At 41.9% G+C, this 25,752-nt stretch overlaps 1 protein-coding gene across 2 annotated transcripts; it reads right to left on the bottom strand.

The window, feature by feature from the left end:
• Nucleotides 1-17,783: 17,783 nt before the first annotated feature.
• LOC119363501 (autophagy-related protein 8A) lies at nt 17,784-20,482 on the bottom strand. 2 transcript variants are annotated; one of them, XM_037628874.1, is made up of 6 exons: nt 20,322-20,460; nt 20,143-20,206; nt 18,742-18,797; nt 18,605-18,657; nt 18,182-18,300; nt 17,784-18,087 (listed from the first exon to the last, which is right to left on the bottom strand). In XM_037628874.1, the coding sequence occupies exons 2-6, from the start codon at nt 20,177-20,179 to the stop codon at nt 17,993-17,995; spliced, it is 360 nt and encodes a 119-aa protein (XP_037484771.1). In that variant the 5' UTR covers nt 20,180-20,206; nt 20,322-20,460; the 3' UTR covers nt 17,784-17,992. The 2 variants fall into 2 exon arrangements, with proteins under 2 accessions (XP_037484771.1, XP_037484770.1); XM_037628873.1 differs by having other exon boundaries at nt 17,799-18,087; nt 20,143-20,186; nt 20,322-20,482.
• Between the last annotated feature and the right edge of the window lie 5,270 nt (nt 20,483-25,752).

Here is a 25,752-nt window from a genome sequence, read left to right as displayed (position 1 = left end):
GTTTGACTGGTCAACCGACCAGTTGACCTGCTGACATCACTCTGATGTCATGCCTGCGTCATCATTCACAGTTTTGGATAATGTTAGAATTAAATAACTAATTAAAATCAGAAAATGATTTAAATCTTTAGAAAATCATATCTTTTAATCCGTAACTCGGATGAAAATACTTTATACATGAAAGTTGCTCAGAACGACGAGACGAATCCGGATACGCAGCCCGTTCGTCCGCCACACACCCCTAACATATCAAACTCGCAACTTTCCCCCTCGGGCTCCTCTGCCCGAAAACGCGGAACATCGGGGATACTTTCCCGGTTGTTCCCCTCCTTCACCGGTATCACCTCATACCGTGTTAGGGCACCCCTAGCACCGTTACTTGTCATGTCATGCATCGCTATGCATCTCTTTGCTTAAGTATTTATTGTTTCTTCCCCCTCTTCTCTCGCTAGACACCGAGACCGACGCCGCTGCTACCCAGTACGACTACGGTGTTGACGACCCCACTCTCTTGCCAGAGCAACCAGGCAAGCCCTCCCCCCCTTGATCACCAGATATCGCCTACTCTCTTCTATACTGCTTGCATTAGAGTAGTGTAGCATGTTACTGCTTTCGGTTAATCCTATTCTGATGCATAGCCTGTCATTGTTGCTACAGTTGTTCCCCTTACCTGCTATCCTACTGTTTAGTATAGGATGCTAGTGTCTCATCAGTGGCCCTACATTCTTGTCCGTCTATCATGCTATACTATCGGGCCGTGATCACTAGGGAGGTGATCACGGCTATATACTATATACTTTATACATGACACATGTGGTGACTAACGTTGGGTCAGCTCGTTGAGTACCCGCAAGTGATTCTTATGAGGGGGCTGAAAGGACAGGTGGCTCCATCCCGGTAGAGGTGGGCCTGGGTTCCCGACGGCCCCCGACTGTTACTTTGTGGCGGAGCGACAGGGCAGGTTGAGACCATCTAGGAGAGAGGTGGGCCTGGCCCTGGTCGGTGTTCGCGGATACTTAACACGCTTAACGAGATCTTGGTATTTGATCTGAGTCTGGCTACTGGCCTATACGCACTAACCAACTACATGGGAAAGTTATGGGCACTCGACGTCGTGGTATCAGCCGAAGCCTTCGTGACGTCAGCGACTGAGCGGCGCGCGCCGGATTGGAACGTAAGCCTGCTCTTGTATTAAGGGGGCTAGTTGTGCTTCCGGCCGCGTTCGCGACGTGCAGGTGTGCTAAGGGAGATGGGTCCAGACCCCTGTGCGCTTAGGTTTAGACCGGCGTGCTGACCTCTCTGTTGCGCCTAGGTGGGGCTGCGACGTGTTGATCTTCCGAGGCCGGGCATGACCCAGGAAAGTGTGTCCGGCCAAATGGGATCGAGCGTGTTGGGTTATGTGGTGCACCCCTGCAGGGAAGTTAATCTATTCGAATAGCCGTGATCTTCGGTAACAGGACGACTTGGAGTTGTACCTTGACCTTATGACAACTAGAACCGGATACTTAATAAAAACACACCCTTCCAAGTGCCAGATATAACCCGGTGATCGCTCTCTAACAGGGCGACGAGGAGGGATCGTCGGGTAGGATTATTGCTATACGATGCTACTTGGAGGACTTCAGTCTACTCTCTTCTACATGCTGCAAGACGGAGGCTGCCAGAAGCATAGTCTTCGACACGATTAGTTATCCCCCTCTTATTCTGGCATTCTGCAGTTCAGTCCACTGATATGGCCCTTTACACATATACCCATGCATATGTAGTGTAGCTCCTTGCTTGCGAGTACTTTGGATGAGTACTCACGGTTGCTTTTCTCCCCCTTTTTCCCCTTTTCCTTCTACCTGGTTGCCGCAACCAGACTTTGGAGCCCAGGAGCCAGACGCCACCGTCGATGACGACTACTACACTGGAGGTGCCTACTACTACGTGCAGGCCGCTGACGATGACCAGGAGTAGTTAGGAGGATCCCAGGCAGGAGGCATGCGCCTCGTTCGATCTGTATCCCCGTTTGTGCTAGCCTTCTTAAGGCAAACTTGTTTAACTTATGTCTGTACTCAGATATTGTTGCTTCCGCTGACTCGTCTATGATCGAGCACTTGTATTCGAGCCCTCGAGGCCCCTGGCTTGTATTATGATGCTTGTATGACTTATTTATGTTTTAGAGTTGTGTTGTGGTATCTTCCCGTGAGTCCCTGATCTTGATCGTACACGTTTGCGTGTATGATTAGTGTACGATTGAATCGGGGGCGTCACATCCTCCCCGAGCACTGACACTTTGACATTAAAAACCAGTCCTGCGAATCTAGTGCCAGCAGAAGTAGATGCATACACTACAGGTACAGGAGCAACTGAATTGCAGAGGATCCATTTTTTTGGTTCTTTAACAAGTGCAAGAGTACACAAATGTCAAGTGGGCACTGCAATGCCGGGGCCATGAATGGATGGATCCCAAGTGCAAATAGAAAAGAGGAAGGAGGAGAGGCATCGCATCAGGTTGAGGTTGAGGAAGACGTCGCACGAGGCCAAGGTCCGTGCTTGTCTGCCCGCGCTCCGATGCGCCTTTCTCTATCAGGATTCTCTCGCCCGATCGATCTGCGTGTGCTTGCTCTAGCTCAGTGGGCATGTTTGGTAGCCGCACTGAGACAGAGGTCAATCAGGATCGCGTAGGATGAATGTAAGCTGTTTGGTTGTCTATGATCCTGTTTGGGTTGTACGCACGACACTTAAAGCACCTTTCAGCCAGGTTAGAGCACCTTCCAATCAGGCTAGCTAGGAACATCCAAATGGATAGTTTTTTCACAGCTAGTCCCACGGGATGCACGTGGGCGGCGGCGGCTACATGCGAGGAGCAACGCTCAAGAAGTCGTGTTGTTTCCTGAAGCGCCGACAATAATTACCCTCACCATCCTGACACTCACACCGCGGCGACGGTGATCAGCGGATCGGAGAACAGCAAAGCGACCAGCGGCCTCCATCACCGACGTCAGCAACATCGACAACATCACTTCGGCAATGGTGGTAAGCCCATTTTCACCTCCTCACTTACTATTTCACATTCGATCCGCGTTTAGATTCAGTCCGCGTAATCCATCAACGTTCTAGGGGAATGGGGAATCGGGGTAAATAGCCAAAGGGATATAGGATTGATAAAATTTCTTCATGAGTACTAAGTAGCGATGGATTTTAGGGTTCCGATCCGTATTGAGTACAAGGGGAATGGGGATTGGGGTTAATCTTACACAATAGCTTCAAATCCTAGACCCAGCAACCCTGGAGGTGCTTGGAGTGGCGGGGACCCTTGGCCTTGTTCTTGTCCTCCGGCTAGACCACCGTCTCGTCGTCCTCATCGTCGTCTAGATCGATCGACAAAGTACAGCGGCCTCGCTCCGGCGCCATGACCATCACCTCCATCGTTTTTTCTTCCTCCTCCTGCTCCAGAGCGATGACCTCCGGTGCCAGAAACGCTCTATTCTAGAAAGTTGCAGCACAATGGTCTTGAGGAGCCATGTACTCTATGTACTTGGCCACCTTGCTCTCTATTCAGCATCACCGGAGTGGGCCTGATTCATGGCCAAGTGCAGGATGCCAACAGGCATAACATCCTTCACTGGGTCAGGAATCAGCGTCTTCAACTCCTTCACGTCGCCTTCTTGACCACAACATTAACTTTCGTGTGCATGTCTTCGATGCTACTGAAGTTCAAGCACACTTCCATGGTGTTCTCGAACTTGATGCGATCACCGAGCAAGCACTGCTACGTCTTGAGCTTCTGTTGGTTTTTCTCGAAGAGGAGAGGGTGATGCAGCAAAGTGTAGCGTAAGTATTTTCCCTCAGTTTTGAGAACCAAGGTATCAATCCAGTAGGAGGCTCCTCAAAAGTCCCACGCACCTACACAAACAAACTGAGAACTCGCAACCAACGCAATAAAGGGGTTGTCAATCCCTTCATGGCCACTTGCGAAAGTGAGATTTAATAAAGATAATATGATAAGATAAGTATATTTTTGGTATTTTATAATATGGATGCAAAAAGTAAAGATGCAAATAAAAGTAGATTGAAAGCAAATATGATAAGAGATAGACCCGGTGGCCATAGGTTTCACTAGAGGCTTCTCTCAAGATAGCATAAGTATTACGGTGGGTGAACAAATTACTGTCGAGCAATTGATAGAAAAGCGCATAGTTATGAGATTATCTAGGCATGATCATGTATATAGGCATCACGTCCATAAATAGTAGACCGACTCCTGCCTGCATCTACTACTATTACTCCACACATCGACCAACTCCTGCCTGCATCTACTACTATTACTCCACACATCGACCGACTCCTGCCTGCATCTAGAGTATTAAGTTCATAAGAACAGAGTAACGCATTAAGCAAGATGACATGATGTAGAGTGATAAACTCATGCAATATGATATAAACCCCATCTTGTTATCCTCGATGGCGACAATACAATACGTGCCTTGCAACCCTTTCTGTCACTGGGTAAGGACACCGCAAGATTGAACCCAAAGCTAAGCACTTCTCCCATGGCAAGAAAGACCAATCTAGTAGGCCAAACCAAACTGATAATTCGAAGAGACTTGCAAAGATAACTCAATCATACATAAAAGAAATCAGAGAAGATTCAAATATTTATTCATAGATAAACTTGATCATAAACCCACAATTCATCGGATCTCGACAAACACACCGCAAAAAGAGTTTACATCAAATAGATCTCCACAAGAGAGGGGGAGAACATTGTATTGAGATCCAAAAAGAGAGAAGAAGCCATCTAGCTAATAACTATGGACCCGTAGGTCTGAGGTAAACTACTCACAACTCATCGGAGGGGCAAGGATGTTGATGTAGAGGCCCTCTATGGTTGATTCACCCTCCGGCAGAGTGTCGGCGAAGGTTCCAAGATGGGATCTCGCGGATACAGAAGGTTACGGTGGTGGAAATTGTGTTTCGTGGTGCTCCTGGATGTTTTCGGGGTACGTAGGTATATATAGGAGGAAGAAGTACGTTGGTGGCTGCCCGAGGGGCCCACGAGATAGGGGGCGCGCCCTACAGGGGGGAGCGCGGCCCCCTATCTCGTGGGGCCCTCGGAAGCTTCTTGGCTTGCACTCCAAGCTCTCCGGATCACGTTTGTTCCAAAAATCATGCTCCCGAAGTTTTCATTCCGTTTGGACTCCGTTTGATATTCCTTTTCTTCGAAATACTGAAATAGGCAAAAAAACAGCAATATGGGTTGGGCCTCCGGTTAGTACGTTAGTCCCAAAAATGATATAAATGTGTAAAATAAAGCCCATAAACATCCAAAAGAGGTAATATAATAGCATGGAACAATCAAAAATTATATATACGTTGGAGACGTATCAAGCATCCCAAGCTTAATTCCTACTCGTCCACGAGTAGGTAAATGATAAAAAGAGAGTTTTTGATGTGGAATGCTACCTAGCATAATTCATAATGTAATTTTCTTTATTGTAGCATGAAGGTTCAGATCCAAATGATACAAAATAAAAGTTCATATTAACATGAAAATGGTGATACTTCAAGCATACTAATCAAAGTAATCATGTCTTCTCAAAATAACATGGCTAAAGAAAGTTATCCCTACAAAATCATATAGTCTGGCTGTTGCTCTATCTTCATCACACAAAGTATTTAATCATGCACAACCCCGATGACAAGCCAAGCAATTGTTTCATACTTTAATAATCTCAAACTCTTTCAACTTTCACGCAATACATGAGCGTGAACCATGGACATAGCACTATATGTGGAATAGAATGGTGGTTGTGGAGAAGACAAAAAAGGAGAAGATAGTCTCACATCGACTAGGCGTCTCAACGGGCTATGGAGATGCCCATCAATAGATATCAACGTGAGTGAGTAGGGATTGCCATGCAACGGATGCACTAGAGCTATAAATATATGAAAGCTCAACAAAAGAAACTAAGTGGGGTGCATCCAACTTGCTTGCTCACGAAGACCTAGGGCACTTTTGAGGAAGCCCATCATTGGAATATACAAGCCAAGTTCTATAATGAAAAATTCCCACTAGTATATGAAAGTGACAACACATGAGACTCTCTATCATGAACATCATGGTGCTATTTTGAAGCACAAGTGTGGAAAAGAAGATAGTAGCATTGTCCCTTCTCTCTTTTTCTCTCATTTTATTTTTTTTATTTTCTTTTTCTTTTCTTCTTTTTTTTCTTTGGCCTTCTCTTTTTTTGGCCTTTCTCCCTTTTTTCCTTTTTTTCCTTTTTTTTCTTTTTGTAAAGTCCGAAGTCTCATCCCGACTTGTGGGGGAATCATAGTCTTCATCATCCTTTCCTCACTAGGACAATGCTCTAATAATGAAGATCATCACACTTTTATGGATTTACAACTCAAAGCTAGAACAAGATATGACTATATATGAATGCCTCCGGCGGTGTACCGGGATATGCAATGAATCAAGAGCGACATGTATGAAAATTATGAAGGTGGCCTTGCCACAAATACAATGTTAACTACATGATCATGCAAAAAGCAATATGACAAAAGTAATGCGTGTCATATGAACGGAACGGTGGAAAGTTGCATGGCAATATATCTCGGAATGGCTATGGAAATGCCATAATAGGTAGGTATGGTGGCTGTTTTGAGGAAGGTAAATGGTGGATGTATGGTACCGGCGAAAGTTGCAGGGTACAAGAGAGGCTAGCAATAATGGAAGGGTGAAAGGGTGCGTATAATCCATGGACTCAACATTAATCAAAAGAACTCATGTACTTGTTGCAAAAATTTAGAAGTCATCAAAAACCAAAGCACTACGTGCATGCTCCTGGGGGGATAGATTGGTAGGAAAAGACCATTGCTCGTCCCCGACCGCCACTCATAAGGAAGACACTCAATAAATAAAATTATGCTCCAACTTCATCACAAAGCGGTTCACCATACGTGCATGCTACGGGTATCACAACCCTTAACACAAGTATTTTCATAATCACCTCAACTAGCATGACTCTAATATCACTACCTCCATATCTCAAAACAATTATCAAGCATCATATCGATCATAACATCCAATTCTTTTTCTATGATAGTTTTTATTATACCCAACTTGGATGCTCATCATTGTAGGACCAACTTTATGATCATAGCAAATACCATGCTGTTATAAAAGACTCTCAAAATAATATAAGTGAAGCATGAGAGACTAGCAATTTCTTCAAAATTAAGACACCACCGTGCTCTAAAAGATATAAGTGAAGCACTAGAGCAAAAACTATCAAGCTCAAAAGATATAAGTGAAGCACATAGAGTATTCTAGCAAATTCTAATCAAATAGGCTTCTCCCAAAAGGTGTGTACAGCAAGGATGATTGTGGTAAACTAAAAAGCAAAGACTAATATAATACATGACGCTCCAAGCAAAACACATATCATGTGGCGAATAAAAATATAGCTCCAAGTAAAGTTACCAATGAACAAAGACGAAAGAGGGGATGCCTTCCCGGGGCATCCCCAAGCTTAGGCTGTTGGCTATTCTTGAATATCTTGGGGTTCCATAAGCATCCCCAAGCTTAGGCTCTTGCCACCCTTTATTCCATAGTCCATAAAAGCTTTACCCAAAACTTGAAAACTTCACAACACAAAACTCAACAGGAAATCTTATAAACTTCGTTAGTGAAAGAAAACAAAACCACCACATAAGGTACTGCAATGAAATCATTATTTATTTATTTTGGTGTTAAACCTACTGTATTCCAACTTCCTTATGGTTTATAAACTAATTTACTAGCCATAGATGCATTGAAATAAGCAAACAACACACGAAAAACAGAATCTGTCAAAAACAGAACAGTCTGTAGCAATCTGTAACTAACGCAAACTTATGGAACTCTAAAACTCCTACCAAAATAGGAAGTCCTGTACAATTTGTCTATTGAACAGCAGCAAAAATAATCAACGCAAAATCACGTTCCTGTGATTTAACAAAATTATATTCGTGCGCGTAAAGTTTCTGTTTTTCAGCAGAATCAAATCAACTATCATCGTAGGTTATCCTATAGGTTCTACTTGGCACAAACACTAATTAAAAGATAAAAACACATCTAACCAGAACTTAGATGCAAGATTTATTACTAAACATGAGCAAAAACAAAAAACGTAAAGAAAATTGGGTTGCCTCCCAACTAGCGCTATCGTTTAACGCCCCTAGCTAGGCATAAAAGCAAGCTTAGATCTAAGTAGTGCCATCTTTGGCACTAAATTCATAAGTAGCACGCATGATAGATTCATAAGGTAATTTGACTTTCTCTCTTGGAAAGTGCTCCATGCCTTTCTTTAAGAGAAATTGGAATCTAATGTTCCCTTCCTTCATATCAATAATCGCACCAATCGTTCTAAGGAAAGATCTACCAAGAATAATAGGGCAAGAAAGACTGCAATCTATATCAAGAACGATAAAATCTACGGGCACCAAATTTCTATTTGCAACAATAAGAACATCATTGATCCTTCCCATTGGCTTTTTAATGGTGGAATCCGCAAGGTGCAAATTTAAAGAGCAATCATCAAGATCATGGAAACCTAGAATATCACATAGAGTTTTTGGAATCGTGGAAACACTAGCACCCAAATCACACAAAGCAAAACACTCATAATCTTTAATTCTAATCTTTATAGTAGGTTCCCACTCATCATTAAGTTTTGGTATAGAAACTTCCAAATTAAGTTTTTCATCATAAGATTGCATCAAGGCATCAACAATATGTTTGGTAAAAGCTTTGTTTTGACTATAAGCATGAGGAGAATTAACAACGGATTGCAACAAGGAAATACACCCTTTTAAAGAACAATTATCATAATCAAATTCCTTTAAATCCGAGATGGAAGGTTCAATATTATTAGTAGAGAATTCTCCAATCTCACTTTTACCAAATTTAGCATTAAGATCTAAAGACTCCGAATTCTTGGGATGCCTTCTAGGAAAGGTTGATTCATCATCACTCCCATAACCATCAGAATTCATATTGCAAAACATAGATCTAATCGGAGATGCATCAATAACTTTAAGATCCTCATCATTATTTTCATGGAAACTAGAAGAACACGCTTTTATAAAGCTTTTTTTTAGTACGCAATCTAGCGATTCTTTCCTTGCACTCGTCAATGGAAATTCTCATTACTTTGAGAGACTCATTGATATCATGCTTAGGAGAAGAAGATCCAAGTTTAATATAATTAACATCAAGCGAAAATCTATCAATGTTCCTAGCTAAATCATCAACTTTGAGCAATTTTTCTTCAAGCAAAGCATTATAATTCTTTTGAGAAATCATAAATTCTTTCACACTATTCTCAAAATCAGAGGGCATCTTATTAAAATTATCATAAGAATTATTGTAGGAATTTCCATAATTATTAAAGGGATTACTAGGGAACGGTCTAGCATTAAAATTTCCTCTATAAGCGTTGTTTCCAAAACTATTCCTACCAACAAAATTCACATCCATAGATTCGTTATTATTCTCAATCAAGGAAGACAAAGGCATATCATTGGGATCAAGAGGAGTATTTTAGTAGCAAACATCTTCATAAGTTCATCCATCTTTCCACTCAAAACATTGATTTCTTCTATGGCATGCACTTTTTTACTAGAAGATCTTTCGGTGTGCCATTGAGAATAATTAGCCATAATATTATCAAGCAATTTTGTAGCATCTCCTAGCGTAATTTCCATAAACGTGCCTCCCGCGGCTGAATCTAAGAGATTTCTAGAAGCAAAGTTCAAACCGGCATAAAAATTTTGTATGATCATCCATAAATTCAAACCATGAGTAAGGCAATTGCGAAGCATCAATTTTATTCTTTCCCAAGATTGGGCAACATGCTCATGATCAAGTTGTTTAAAATTCATAATATCGTTCCTAAGAGTGATGATCTTAGCGGGAGGAAAATACTTAGAGATAAAAGCATTTTTGCACTTGTTCCAAGAATCAATACTATTTTTAGGCAAAGACGAAAACCAAACTTTAGCACGATCTCTAAGTGAAAATGGAAATAACTTCAATTTGATAATATCGTTATCCGTATCTTTCTTCTTTTGCATATCACACAAATCAACAAAAAAATTTAGATGAGTAGCGGCATCTTCACTAGGAAGGCCGACGAATTGATCTTTCATAACAAGATTCAGCAAAGCGGTATTGATTTCACAAGACTCAACATCATTAAGAGGAGCAATAGGAGTACTAAGGAAATCATTATTATTGGTATTCGAGAAATCACACAATTTGGTATTATCTTGCGCCATGGCAACAAGTAATCCAACACACAAGCAAGCAGAAAAAGGCAAGCGAAAAAGAGAGGAGGAGATTGGGAAAGAGAGGGCGAATAAAACGACAAGGGTGAAGTGGGGGAGAGGAAAACGAGAGGCAAATGGCAAATAATGTAAATGCGAGGGAGATGGGTTTGTAATGGGTACTTGGTATGTCTTGACTTGAGCGAAGACCTCCCCGGCAATGGTGCCAGAAATCCTTCTTGCTACACCTTGAGCTTGCGTGGTTTTCCTCGAAGAGGAGAGGGTGATGCAGCAAAGTGTAGCATAAGTATTTCCCTCAGTTTTGAGAACCAAGGTATCAATCCAGCAGGACGCTCCTCAAAAGTCTCACGCACCTACACAAACAAACTGAGAACTCACAACCAACGCAATAAAGAGGTTGTCAATCCCTTCACGGCCACTTGCGAAAGTGAGATTTAATAAAGATAGTATGATAAGATAAGTATATTTTTGGTATTTTATAATATGGATGCAAAAAGTAAAGATGCAAATAAAAGTAGATTGAAAGCAAATATGATAAGAGATAGACCCGGGGGCCATATGTTTCACTAGAGACTTCTCTCAAGATAGCATAAGTATTACGGTGGGTGAACAAATTACTGTCGAGCAATTGATAGAAAAGCGCATAGTTATGAGATTATCTAGGCATGATCATGTATATAGGCATCACGTCCATAACAAGTAGACCGACTCCTGCCTGCATCTACTACTATTACTCCACACATCGACCGACTCCTGCCTGCATCTAGAGTATTAAGTTCATACGAACAGAGTAACGCATTAAGCAAGATGACATGATGTAGAGTGATAAACTCATGCAATATGATATAAACCCCATCTTGTTATGCTCGATGGCAACAATACAATACGTGCCTTGCAACCCTTTCTGTCACTGGGTAAGGACACCGCAAGATTGAACCCAAAGCAAAGCACTTCTCCCATGGCAAGAAAGACCAATCTAGTAGGCCAAACCAAACTGATAATTCGAAGAGACTTGCAAAGATAACTCAATCATACATAAAAGAATTCAGAGAAGATTCAAATATTTATTCATAGATAAACTTAATCATAAACCCACAATTCATCGGATCTCGACAAACACACTGCAAAAAGAGTTTACATCGAATAGATCTCCACAAGAGAGGGGGAGAACATTGTATTGAGACCCAAAAAGAGAGAAGAAGCCATCTAGCTAATAACTATGGACCCGTAGGTCTGAGGTAAACTACTCACAACTCATCAGAGGGGCAAGGATGTTGATGTAGAGGCCCTTCGTGGTTGATTCCCCCTCTGGCAGAGTGCCGGCGAAGGCTCAAAGATGGGATCTCGCGGATACAGAAGGTTATGGTGGTGGAAATTGTGTTTCGTGGCGCTCCTGGATGTTTTCGGGGTACGTAGGTATATATAGGAGGAAGAAGTACGTCGGTGGCCGCCCGAGGGGCCCACGAGACAGGGGGCGCGCCCTACAGGGGGGCGCGGCCCCCTATCTCGTGGGACCCTCAGAAGCTTCTTGACTTGCACTACAAGCTCTCCGGATCACGTTCGTTCTAAAAATCACGCTCCTGAAGGTTTCATTCCGTTTGGACTCCGTTTGATATTCCTTTTCTTCAAAATACTAAAATAGGCAAAAACACAGCAATATGGGCTGGGCCTCCGGTTAGTAGGTTAGTCCCTAAAATGATATAAATGTGTAAAATAAAGCCCATAAACATCCAAAAGGGGTAATATAATAGCATGGAACAATAAAAATTATAAATACGTTGGAGACGTATCAAGCACCCAGTGAAGAAAGCCCTACATCCAATGCTCCAAGGGAAAGGGTTGGGGTTGATGTTGGAGTTCATGGTGACGAATAGGTGGTAGAGAAGTGAGAGACAGAGAGGGTTAACTGAGTGCGATGGTGGGTAAGCAGTGAGCGTCAGGCTGGATAAATATAGGGGACGATAGGTTTTAATGCCGATCAACCTTTGGACTTTTTGCAGTTCATAACGCATAAATTTTTCTTGTTCATCAGGCAGAATGACATGAACAACAAGAAAATGGAGGTGGTGTCGTCCATGGACAAGGGCAAGGAGGTGGTGCCGCACACGGTCGAGGAGGTGCCGCCCACAGACGACGATGTGATGGTGGAGGAGCTCCCAGCGGCAAACGTTGAAACTACGGGCACTACCATGAGAAGTATGGGCCAACTCATTTATACAAGGTCATCCTTGCCCCGAAGCTCGAGTGCATACCAATGCCCTTGGACTTCACAAAGCATTTCCCTTCGTGCCGACGAAGTTCAAGCTGAAGACGAACATCGGCTGCGCATAGAGGGTCACTATGAAGCATGGCCATGACCAATGCAGTGTAATTCAAACTGAAAAAAAATCTTATACAAATATTATGGTACGGAGGTAGTAGATGAGATTTAGCTATGTCACATTTTAATTGTCAACCACATGATTTAGGGTTGTAACATTCGTGCAAACGCTTGATTCATGCATCTCATTGTGTAACTTTTTAATATAATATAATCGAAGCCGCTCACATACACGAGCATACACTTAGCCCTATGAATGCAGACACACACACCCTGCACTTATGAGCACCTCCAAGAGACTGAGTCGGCACATCATCTTAAGATTGATGAAGTCGCTACAGACGCCTTCATGGTCGATGGAACGTCTTCTCTCACTGAATGCACATCGTCCGAAGGCCTGAAATAAATCCAGGAAAATGCGAGCACCAATGTCAAGTTTAGGACTTGAACTTTGGCAGGATGAGTATACCACTGTCCTCCTGCATACAACAACAGGTTGGTTCCGCGTTGTTGCGTGTTGTTGTCCCGCGTCGATTGTCCCCCACACTGGGTATGATCGATTTTGTCCCTAAAATAATTGTATGAGATGAGAGAGAATAAAAGGAGTGAGAGTGAGAGAAACGTATTACCCCTTGAACTTATCTTTTCCCTTTATTTCTTGCTTCATTTTTTTCTTTTTTTGTAGATGTTTGTTTGACAACGTCGTGTTTTTGACTGCCCATTTCTTCTCCTTTTTTTGGGAGAATTCTTTTCCTGGGATTTTTTTTGGAGAATTTTGTATTGATTTCTTTTTTTTTCTTTTTCTCATTTTTCAATTCATGATATTTTTAGCATGTGGACACTTTTTGAAGTATGCGAACATTTATTAAAATTTATGATGTATTTTTTAAATTTGTGAATTTTTTAAATATATAAACACTTAAAAAAGATTTGAACGTTTTAAAATCGGATATGCTAAATCTTATCTAGATGAAATTTAACTATGTGTCATTTAAGTTGTGGTTCATTTGATCTATTTGATGTAATCTTTGCACAAACTTGATCCCGCGTTGTTTTTGTCGCGCGCCCCCCGGTCATGCGTCCCGCGTCGTCGCGATATTCAGTTGTCAGCTCATATTTGTTAGGCCCATGTTATGTATGGCCTCTGTTTTATTTTTTCCTAGCTATTTTCATGCTTATTTTGTCATTTTGTTATTGGCATGCTTTGTAGAAGAGGAAAGACAGGGAACTCTCTTTGTTGTCTCTTTTATCATCTTCATTCTACAGCTGCTTTGCCTCCTCATTCCTCTTTCTCTCTCTATATTTTCCCTTTGTCTTTCATTAGAGCTAACACCTTTTTTCGTGCGACTTTTTTTCTCCCGAGTTGCAACACCACCCTCAACTTGATGAAGACGGATGGTTCAATTAGCGAGCATGGGAAGGCTTGTGGAAGCTTAACAATAAAAGGGGGATATATGTGTTCTCTCAAGCAATTAAGAACAAGACCATACACAATCGGGACCATGCATTTTTTCCATCTTAGTTGCACGTCCACTATTAACCTGCAACTAAGCTCAACCCTTTATTTTGTCTCCAGTTTCAAGTCCATCCTCGACTCGCAGCCGGACTCGATGTTTCTTCTGTATTGCAACTGATTTTGAATTTTTTTTCTGCGGTATGTAATCCACCCTTAACATACAAGTCGGCCTGACTTTTTTTTGCCTCGATTGCAAATCCACCCTCAACGCATATTACAGTGTCAAGATGATCAGGCACAAAACCCCGAGAAGTCAGCAATGGCTATCTTCAAGACCAAAGATACTCGGCTTCCTCTTCATCAAGTCACGAAATTCAACCCTTAGTTAGCAGCACCAAAACTAGAGCAGGCCCAAGACAAGCATCTCTTGCAGCAAACTTCATGGAGGCCTCAATCACACATCAGATGGAAAGGGAAGAGCGATGGGAACCACCTCTGAAGGAGTTTGTGAAGGTGAATGTGGATGCATCTTTTTACGGAGATAATCATAAGGGGGTCATTAGTGTTGCCATTAGAGACATTAAAGGGAGATTTATTGCTACCAATAATTATAGTATCCCTGCTATTTTTTATTTTCTTTCGCCTGAAGCCTTAACACGTCAGGAAGGACTTATGCTAGCTGACACAATGGGATGCAATCACCTTGCTTATCAGCTCAAATAACATGGAAGTTATAAACACCGTGAATGATGAAGTTCATGCAACGAGTAATGTAGCTAAGGTTTTCTTTTCACTGATTTCCCTTTCTAGAGAATTTGCTAAGGTAAATTTTGTTCATGAGAATCGCGAACCTAATGTGGTTGCCCATGAGTTGGCGAGATTGGCAAAGTATCAACATCCTTGTACTTGGTTAGATGATCCTCCACCCTCTCTAGTACCGCTTTTTAGTGCATGATGCAACATATTTCAAATGAATAAAGATGTGCTTTGAGTGTAAAAAAAGGATGACCGATTTTTTTCCATCTAAGCCTCCAACTATACATACATGTACACATATGGTGATTCAAATTGACATACGTGGTATCTTATTGATATCTATACCACTATAAAGTGTATAAATAACTTTAAATATGGACCCTTGGATAAAGGCAATCTTATGGTATATGTGTGTCAAATCCGTGCATTATTGATCCTTGGATATCATCTCCACTCCCACTAGATTCTCACATGTATTATCTAGAAGGTTCCATGGTTGAGCAAGCGCAATGCACAAACCTCAAAACACAAGCACTTCTTTGTTCTAGAATTTCTCATAATTTAATTCCCCAAAGTTGTTTCGTCTAATTAATTTTCATTCTTTACTTTAGGATTTACAATGAATGCACAATATGCACAAATCCCAAAACACAAGCCCTTCCCCTTCATCCTAAAATCTTTCATATTTTATTTTCTTAAACTTTTTTCTTCTAAGTGAATTATCATTATTTTTTTACTTTAAGATTTATAATGCATAATACGACAAGCACATCACATGCACTTCTCATTTGTTCTACACTCTTCCTTATTTTATTTACTCTATGTTTTTTCTTCTATAGAATTTGCATTCACTTAGTTTATGATTTTTTGAAGGCTATGATAACATGTTTATAAATTATATTTGTCTTTGATGATGCAATACTTGCTACTCGAAATTGCAATACAAGATACCTAAAGAAAACGTGTTAGTATAACTCACAAAAGTTTCATGCAGTTCTATAACCATGCGATCTTTGAATATGTTGTACCTATAATTTAATTTTAATGGGGTGAATTACAAGAATAAAATCAACATCTACGTTATGTATATATGACACAAAATTTACATGTTATAATTTGGTACGGTAATATTCATTCATACTTTCATTGTCTAAGCTACCATGTGCAATGCACGACTACCTTATTAGTATACCTAAATAGTTGATCCCCACTCTCACATGCACCTATGTCAAGTCATCACACCACATGCACCGAAAAAGACCTGCTTTAACATGCACCATACATGGTACTCACGTTCAATAAATTTTCTATTAACATGCAAGCATGCTACCTCAACATACAATATGCAAGAGAGAGGACCACCTCAACATGCAACCATGCATATTGAAAAAGCTCATATCAACATGCAAACATGCATGAGAATTTTTATTATATTGTTCTATATATATTTAATAAATATATTGTACAATTATACAATGATCAAACACAATAAATCATACTACCTCTGTTTCATAATATAGTGCATATAGATTTTTTTAAAGTCATGCTTTCTAAACTTTGACCAAGTTTATAGAGAAAACTATTTATATCTACGATACTAAAAATATAAAATATAAAATTACATCTTACGATGAATCTAATGATATAGATTTATCATCCTAAATGTAAATGCTTTTCTCCACAAACTTGGTCAAAGTTTGTGAGGTTTGACTTTTCAAAAAAACTATATGCATCACATTATGGAATGGAGGGAGTATATATTTTCAGTTTTATTTTTACATTATTCTAAATATCCATGTTTCATACAACTAAATATCGTAAAATATTTCCTCAACAACGTGCGAGGTAGAACGTGGGTCGAAGCCAACCACTGGATGCACGGCCGTCCTAGTTGAAATAATTGCAAACAATTTTCGCAAGCACCGCACGGATACCATCTCTGGTTTCGTTTGCAGTTGGGCATAGTATAAACTGGTGGTATAGTGGACCAGAAGTTTGCTTTCCCGTTTACAGTTGAGCATATATTGCTGCACAAGGGCAAACTAGTAGTAGTAGAGACGTGAACAAGATCAAAAACATGTTTGGGTGGGCACACCACATCAATGCATCATTATGGGTAGCAGCGATCATCACGTATAATTTCGAACAAGGAATGATAACCAACGCCAAGCGTGCTCAGATAGAAAACACACTCCATGCATTTCACATCAGAAAAGGTCCTCTTTTACGTTTACAGGCTTAGACCATCCCTAATCAATCCCCTAAATTTTAGAAGAGTAAACGTCGAGTAAACCCTAGTGAAGTGTTTTTACTCTAAATTTTGTTGTTTGTAGTCGATTCTCTAAATTTTAGCAGAGTAAACGTCGAGTAAACCTTAGTGATATTTTTAAATTTTGTCGTGTCTAGCCGATCCCCTGAAGTTAACGAAGTAAAAGAAAATTTAGCTTATGCATTTCGTCGAACACTTACTATGCGCCTGCACTTCATCAAACACTTACTATGGGCCTCCACGGTTTCTTAGCAATCTCTAAAATTTTCTGTATCTGCCCGGCGCCACACGCAGCTCGGCCTCGCGCCCGTAGGAGCGAAGACAGGCTCACGTCCGACTCCTTCCACGTCTCCAATACGCCTGTGCAACCGCTTCCATCGCAGCAGCGCCTCACCCTGCGCAAGAGGCACAACTCCGCGAGGAGCACATCATGCTGTCCATGCCTGTGGGCAGGTACGTCACCGACGCCATGAGGCAGAAAGAGGGGCGGAGGACGCAGCTGGGGCTGGTCGGGCGAGCAGGTGTAAGTGTAATCCTCAGGGAGGCTGTTTTTAGGGATTGGCTAGAGATGCCCTAAAAGGGCAGTTCTCAAACAAAAAGGACAGACCCAGACGGTTCTGCTGCCACTAATTTGCGATTGAAATCATCCCAGAGCATGAGGAACATAAACCAGACGAGAATTGATAAATCTTCGACCCTTTATAGTACAGTAATAGATAGAGTTTTACAGGCCGTTCTAACATTCAGATGATAAAATACCACACTTAAAGCATTAAACCATGAGAGCAATCCACCAGCATACTAGTGATAGTATGTACACAGACGTCGCAACCTGAACATCCATTCATTTATTTACAGTGGCAGCGCACATGGATTAGGCAGAGCCGAAAGTGTTCTCGCCACTGTAAGTCATGTACAGGAAGCCGTCCTCGTCCTTGTTTTCTTCATAGATCGCTGACATCAACGAAGCTGCCAAAAAAGGAACATCGATAGATGAGGATTGTGGGCAGAACATATGACCAATAACAAAGTATTTATTAATATGTTTATTTATAAACATTACCAGTCGGTGGCAAGGTGCTATTCACAAAGACGAAGATGGCCTTTTCTGGGCTCAGCTTGATCCTCTTCCGCACCACGTAGACAAACTGGCCAACAGTGAGGTCGGCAGGGACAAGGTACCTGCAAACAGAGCAAGACAATAAATCAATAATACAGATTCCAAACATGAACAGCAGACAAGAAAATTATTTCAAGACCAAGTTATTAAATTAACAATAGAACAAATAGCCAACAATTATATCGAAGAGAGCACATCCAAACATAACAAATTGTTATGGGCATACAAGACAAATGGAAATGAAATATTGGCAAGTTAAAGATTGCGTCTCTAGATGCAGCTGAGAGCAGAGCTCAACCCCAGAAAGCAATGAAAAGAACTGCTCATCTGCAATCAGAATACGAGTGATGAAGAAGAATAGCTTACTTCTTCTTATCAATTTCCGGGACATCAGACTTATCAGCCTTCTCAACGATCACCTGAAATGACCACAGAACTCAATTAGGAGAAATGAATGTTGATAATCTACCACATGTAGAAGGTAAGTCCAGAGATATATATACCGGAATTCTGTCAGCATACTTCTCACGGATCCTAGCAGATTCAGCTTGCCTCCTTTCTATAAAAAGGTAATTTTAATCACATGAGATGAAAATAACTTGACACTGGAAGAACATTTAAAGCAGTGCAAAACGGAACCAAAAGAAATACTTGAGACCATTTGTAAAATATCTCTTAAACCTAAGGTCTGTTCAAAAACGGGGGAATACTTTTGGCAATCCATAGGAGAAGCCAAACGATATATTCAATCGCACCAGTAAGACAGAAGGCACCAAACGATCACAACATTGCTGGTTACCTAACTAGTAAAACAGAATCTTATGAATCTGATCTAACAAGAATTATACAAAAGCATCCAGAAAGCAAGGCATTCAGGAATATGAATAAAGATAGTCTCAGAAGTAAACTCTATTGCAGGATGATAAACCAATTTAATATCAAACAAAATCATCTAAAAGGGTAATTTTAATCACATAAGATGAAAATAACTTGACACTGGAAGAACATTTAAAGCTTGAACATGTTCTCATTAGAGTTTATAGTGGAGACAGTAACTGTGCATATAACATAAGCATCAACCAGTGCAAAACGGAACACACTCAAGATAGTACATCATTAACAAAAGAAATACTTGAGAACATTTGTAAAATATTTCTTAAACCTAAGGTCCGCTCAAAAACAGGGGAATACTTTTGGCAATCCATAGGAGAAGCCAAATAATATATTCAATCACACCAATAAGACAGAAGGCGCCAAAGGATCACATAATTGCTGGTTACTTAACTAGTAAAACAGAATCTTATGAACCTGATCTAACAAGAATTGTACAAAAGCATCCAGAAAGCAAGGCATTCAGGAATATGAATTAAGATATAGTCTCAGAAGTAAACTCTATTGCAAGATGATAAACCAATTTAATATCAAACGAAATCATCTAAGACCATCGAAGTTATCTTTGCAGCACCATTCAATAAGAATACAACTCAATCTGAAAAACAGAGACTACTGAATTGATAAACCAAGTCTACTTGATTTTAATCCTTTTGATGTAATATATATGAACTAATATTAGTGTAGATGGTGCTTCAATGGAATATCAATCTGAAACACGCCGACAACCATCTGCCCTCAATAATGTAACAACGGCATATGGGACAAGAAATAATTCCCGGAATAACACATATTAGCACGTTGCCTGAGCACGGAAGCAAATCAACTATAACCATATTATTACGTCACGTAACAAAAAGGCTAAACTAGTTTCAGTCGAACAACTCGTCTGACAAGTTTAAATAAATCTAGTGGAATACCACCCTCTTATACTATCGATCAGACGAAAAACCATGTCAGAGCCTAAATTGAAAGAAACTAACAGGGTGAGGGGCAAGGGAGAAGGAGCAAACCCAGGGGGTGCTCGGTCTTGAAGCAAGTCTTGGCCATCTCCAACCTGCGATCGATCGAAACAATCTACCGATCAAATCGACCGAGGCTAATAAAACGACAAGAAACCGAGCGGACGATGAACCCCAAATTCTCCGAAATTTGGCCGGATCTTTTGGGGAAAAAAGATGGAGGGGCTCACCGACGGAAGGGCGCAGCCTGGGACGAGATTGATCGAGGCGATCGGGCCGGCGGAATCGAGGGGAGACTGGATTGGAAGTCGCTCGGCGGAAGCAACCGGAGGGAAGTCGCGGGGTAGGGTTTGGTGGTGGGTGGCGTGTCGCGGCTATTTAAGAGGACCTTTCCTGTGGGGAATCTTATGCCGTACCCCTTGAGGTCTAGTTGTATTGCGTGCACAACTCTATAGGCCACACGGTTTCGCCGGTTCGTTCTGTGCAAAGGAGTTATAAACCGAACTTGTATTGAATTCCGTCACGCATGCTCCTCATTAACTTACGTACTTCGTTTTTTTTAAAACAAACAGCTTTTGTACTTCTCGCCGAACTCTAATCGTTGGATGTGAATCGGTCGTCTCGAGATCGGCGGAGGGCCTTGCGTCCATTAGTCCGGGCTTAGGCTGGTCTATGTTACTTATACTAGTGTCATGCATATGACACTAGTCTAAGTTATTAGAGCATCTCCAGCCGTTCGCCGCCAGGGCGCCAAAAAAGAGCGGCCTAGGGGCGAACCGGCGCTAGATCGTTCCCTGGGGTTCGGTTCGCTCCCAGTCACGTGCCCACGGTCGCCGCGGGTTCGGCGAAGTTCGTTTCAATTTTTTTGCAAACTTGGTGATTTTTGCATGAACTCAGCCATTTTTTGTCGAAATTTATACAAAAACTTAAAAATATGCATGAACTAACTTCAAAACTAACTAAATAGCCTAGACGCTGCCGCCACCGTCGCCGCCGCCGCCGTCTACATGTCGAGAAGCATGTAGAAGCGGGTGTAGTCGCCGCCGCCGCCGCCGCCGTCGTCGCGCGCCTCACCTGCGGCGTCCCTGCTGCATCCCTCGCCGGGGTCGCCGACAGCGCTTGACGGCCCGGCCTCGCCCTCGTTGTCGTTGTCGATGATGATAACGCCGCCTACTCGGCGACGCGGCGACGCTCCTCGGCGCGGCTACGGGCCTGGGTCTCCAGGTACGCCCGACGCTGGCGGCGCACCTGCTCGCGGACGTAATCCTCCCTCGCCCATTTGAGGGCGGACTCGTCGTCGAGGGTCACCATGCCGGCGTGCTCCGGCTTCATGGAGAGCATGTCCGGCTCGGGGTTCGGCCGGACCAGGCGGACGGAGCGTCTCGTCGGTGCCGTCGCAGGCAAGGGCTCATTGATGACGAGGGCGCCGTTGCGAGCGCGAGCCCGAGCGGTGTCTCCTCCGGCTCGGGCTTGACGGGGCGGAGGGCCGGCAAGACGGAGCCCGACGACGAGGACGACCCCGGCTCCATTCGCCGCGGCATCCAGGAACTGCCGCGGCGGCGAGAGAAGGAGGGTCGCGTAGGGTACTCCAGCCGCGGCACATTGCCGGTCTCGATGTGGTCGAGGACGGCGTCGAGTGTGCGGCCGGGGATGCCCCACCACTCGCGCCGTCCTTCGGAGTTGAGGCGGCCGCGGGGGATGATGCCATTGACGGAGGCGATCTGCTCCTCGCGGCGGCGCTGGAAGTACAGCGTCCACAGCGTTTCGCTGTCGGGCACGTACCTCGGCTCGTTCCGCTGCTCCTTCGTCGACGAGGAGCGGATGTGGGCGATCTCCGCCCGCCGTGCCGCCCCTTCGGGCACCGGCGGGACCGGGACGCCGCCGGCGCTTGATACGTCTCCAACGTATCTATAATTTTTGATTGTTCCATGCTATTATATTACCCGTTTTGGATGTTTACGAGCTTTACTTTACACTTTTATATCATTTTTGGGACTAACCTACTAACCGGAGGCCCAACTCGAATTGTTGTTTTTTTTGCCTATTTCAGTGTTTCAAAAAAAAAGGAATATCAAACGGAGTCCAAACGGAATGAAACCTTCGGGAGCGATCTTTTTGGAACAAACATGATTCAGAGGACTTGGAGTGGAAGTCAAGAAACAAAGGAGGCGGCCACGAGGGTGCCCCACGCCCCCCCTAGGGCTGGGCGCCCCCACCCTTGTGGGCACCTTGGGCGTCCACCGACCTACTTCTTCCTTCTATATATACCCATGTACCCCGAAAACATCAGAAGCGACCACGAAAAACTATTTCCACCGCCGTAACCTTCTGTATCCGCGAGATCCCATCTTGGAGCCTTCGCCGGCGCTCCGCCGGAGCGGGAATCAATCATGGAGGGCCTCTACATCATCTCCAAGGCCTCTTCGATGAGTTGTGAGTAGTTTACCACAGACCTTTGGGTCCATAGTTATAAGCTAGATGGCTTCTTCTCTCTCTTTGAATCTCAATACAAAGTTCTCCTTGATCTTCTTGGAGATCTATTCGATGTAACTCTTTTTTTGGTGTGTTTGTCGAGATCCGATGAATTGTGGGTTTATGATCAAGTTTATCTATGAGAAATATTTGAATCTCCTCTGCATTCTTTTATGTGTGATTAAGTTATTTTTGCAAGTCTCTTCGAATTATCAGTTTGGTTTGGCCTACTAGATTGATCTTTCTTGCAATAGGAGAAGTGCTTAGCTTTGGGTTCAATCTTGCGGTGTCCTTTCCCAGTGACAGCAGGGGCAGCCAGGCACGTATTGTATTGTTGTCATCGAGGATAAAAAGATGGGGTTTATATCATACTGCATGAGTTTATCCCTCTACATCATGTCATCTTTCTTAATGCATTACTCTATTCTTTATGAACTTAATACTCTAGATGCATTACTCTGACAGCAGGGGCAGCCAGGCATGTATTGTATTGTTGTCATCGAGGATAAAAGATGGGGTTTATATCATACTGCATGAGTTTATCCCTCTACATCATGCCATCTTTCTTAATGCATTATTCTGTTCTTTATGAACTTAATACTCTAGATGCATGCTGGATAGCGGTCGATGTGTGGAGTAATAGTAGTAGATGCAGGCAGGAGTCGGTCTACTTGTCACGGACGTGATGCCTATATACATGATCATGCCTAGATAATCTCATAATTATTCATTTTTCTATCAATTGCTCGACAGTAATTTGTTCACCCACCGTAATACTTATGCTATCTTGAGAGAAGCCACTAGTGAAACCTATGTCCGCCAGGTCTATCTTTTATCATATAAGCTTTCAATCTACTTTTATTTGCATCTTTACTTTTTCAATCTATATCATAAAATACCAAAAAATATATTTATCTTATCATATTATCTCTATCAGATCTCACTTTCACAAGTGGAGGGTTGACAACCCCTTTATTGCGTTGTTTGCGAGTTCTTGTTGTTTATGTAGGTGCGTGGGACTTCTCAGGAGCCTCCTACTGGATTGATACCTTGGTTCTCAAAAATTGAGGGAAATACTTATGCTACTATTATTGCATCACCCTTTCCTCTTCAAGGAAAACCAACGCAAGCTCAAGACGTAGCAAGAAGGATTTCTGGCGCCGTTGCCGGGGAGGTCTTTGCTCGAGTCAAGACATACCAAGTACCCATCACAAACTCATCTCCCTCGCATTTACTTTATTTGCCATTTGCCTCTCGTTTTTCTCTCCCCCACTTCACCCTTGCCGTTTTATTCGCTCTCTCTTTCCCAATCTCCTCTCTCTTTTGCTTGCCTTTTTGTTTGCTTGTGTGTTGGATTGCTTGTCGCGATGGCGCAAGACAATACCAAATTGTGTGACTTTTCCATTACCAATAATAATGATTTCCTTAGTACTCCGGTTGCTCCTCTTAATGATGTTGAGTCTTGTGAAATCGATGCTGCTTTGCTGAATCTTGTTATGAAAGATCAATTCTCCGGCCTTCCTAGTGAAGATGCCGCTACCCATCTAAACAACTTTGTTAATTTGTGTGAGATGCAAAAGAAGAAAGATACGGATAATGATATTGTTAAATTGAAGTTATTTTCGTTTTCACTTAGAGATCGTGCTAAAGTTTGGTTTTCGTCTTTGCCTAAGAATAGTATTGATTCATGGAATAAGTGCAAAGATGCTTTTATCTCTAAGTATTTTCCTCCCGCTAAGATCATCCCTCTTAGGAACGATATTATGAATTTTAAACAACTTGATCATGAGCATGTTGCCCAATCTTGGGAAAGAATGAAATTGATGATTCGCAATTGCCCTACTCATGGTTTAAATTTATGGATGATCATACAAATTTTTTATGCCGGCTTGAATTTTGCTTCTAAAAATCTTTTAGATTCGGCCGCGGGAGGCACGCTTATGGAAATCACCTTAGGAGAAACTATTAAACTCCTCGATAATATTATGGCTAATTATTCTCAATGGCACACCGAAAGATCTACTAGTAAAAAGGTGCATGCTATAGAAGAAATTAGTGTTTTGAGTGGAAAGATGGATGAACTTATGAAATTGTTGCTACTAAGAGTGCTCCTATTGATCCCAATGATATGCCTTTGTCTACTTTGATTGAGAATAATAATGAATCTATGGATGTGAATTTTGTTGGTAGGAATAATTTTGGTAACAACGCTTATAGAGGAAATTTTAATGCTAGACCGTTCCCTAGTAATTCCTCTAATAATTATGGAAATTCCTACAATAATTCTTATGGTAATTTTAATAAGATGCCCTCTGATTTTGAGAATAGCGTTAAATAATTTATGATCTCTCAAAAGAATTTTAATGCTTTGCTTGAAGAAAAATTGCTTAAAGTTGATGATTTGGCTAAGAACATTGATAGACTTTCGCTTGAAGTTGATTCTTTGAAACTTAGATCTACTCCTCCTAAGCATGATATCAATGAGTCTCTCAAAGCTATGAGAATTTCCATTGATGAATGCAAAGAAAGAACCGCTAGATTGCGTGCTAAGAAAGATTGCTTTGTAAAGGTGTGTCCTTCTAGTTTCCATGAAAATAATGACGAAGATCTAAAAGTTATTGATGTGTCCCTATTAAATCTTTGTTTTGCAATATGAATCTTAATAATGATGGGACTGGAGATGAGTCAACTTTAGTTAAAAGGCGTCCCAATGATTCGGAGTTCTTAGATCTTGATGCTAAATTTGGTAAAAGTGGGATTGGAGAGGTCAAGACTTTAAATGGCATTGAACCCACTATCTTGGATTTCAAGGAATTTAATTATGATAATTGTTCTTTAGTAGATTGTATTTCCTTGTTACAATCCGTGTTGAATTCTCCCCATGCTTATAGTCAAAATAAATCTTTTACCAAACATATTGTTGATGCCTTGATGCAATCTTATGATGAAAAACTTAATTTGGAAGTTTCTATACCTAGAAAACTTAATGATGAATGGGAACCTACTATAAAGATTAAGATTAAAGATCATGAGTGTTATGATTTATGTGATTTGGGTGCTAGTGTTTCCACAATTCCGAAAACTTTATGTGATATTCTAGGTTTCCATGATCTTGATGATTGCTCTTTAAATTTGCACCTTGCAGATTCCACCATTAAAAAGCCTATGGGAAGGATAAATGATGTTCTT

This window comes from Triticum dicoccoides, chromosome 2B (assembly GCF_002162155.2).
Source record: "Triticum dicoccoides isolate Atlit2015 ecotype Zavitan chromosome 2B, WEW_v2.0, whole genome shotgun sequence".
In the NCBI taxonomy this organism is placed as follows: domain Eukaryota; kingdom Viridiplantae; phylum Streptophyta; class Magnoliopsida; order Poales; family Poaceae; genus Triticum; species Triticum dicoccoides.
This window is presented reverse-complemented; position numbering and strand designations above follow the sequence as displayed.

Coding starts and splice junctions, on each gene's coding strand:
- LOC119363501 (XM_037628873.1), bottom strand. CDS start 20,179: ATGGCCAAGACTTGCTTCAAGACCGAGCACCCCCTGG. Junction 18,658..18,741: donor AGTATGCTGACAGAATTCCG/GTATATATATCT, acceptor TGGTCATTTCAG/GTGATCGTTGAGAAGGCTGA. Junction 18,301..18,604: donor CCGGAAATTGATAAGAAGAA/GTAAGCTATTCT, acceptor CTCTGTTTGCAG/GTACCTTGTCCCTGCCGACC.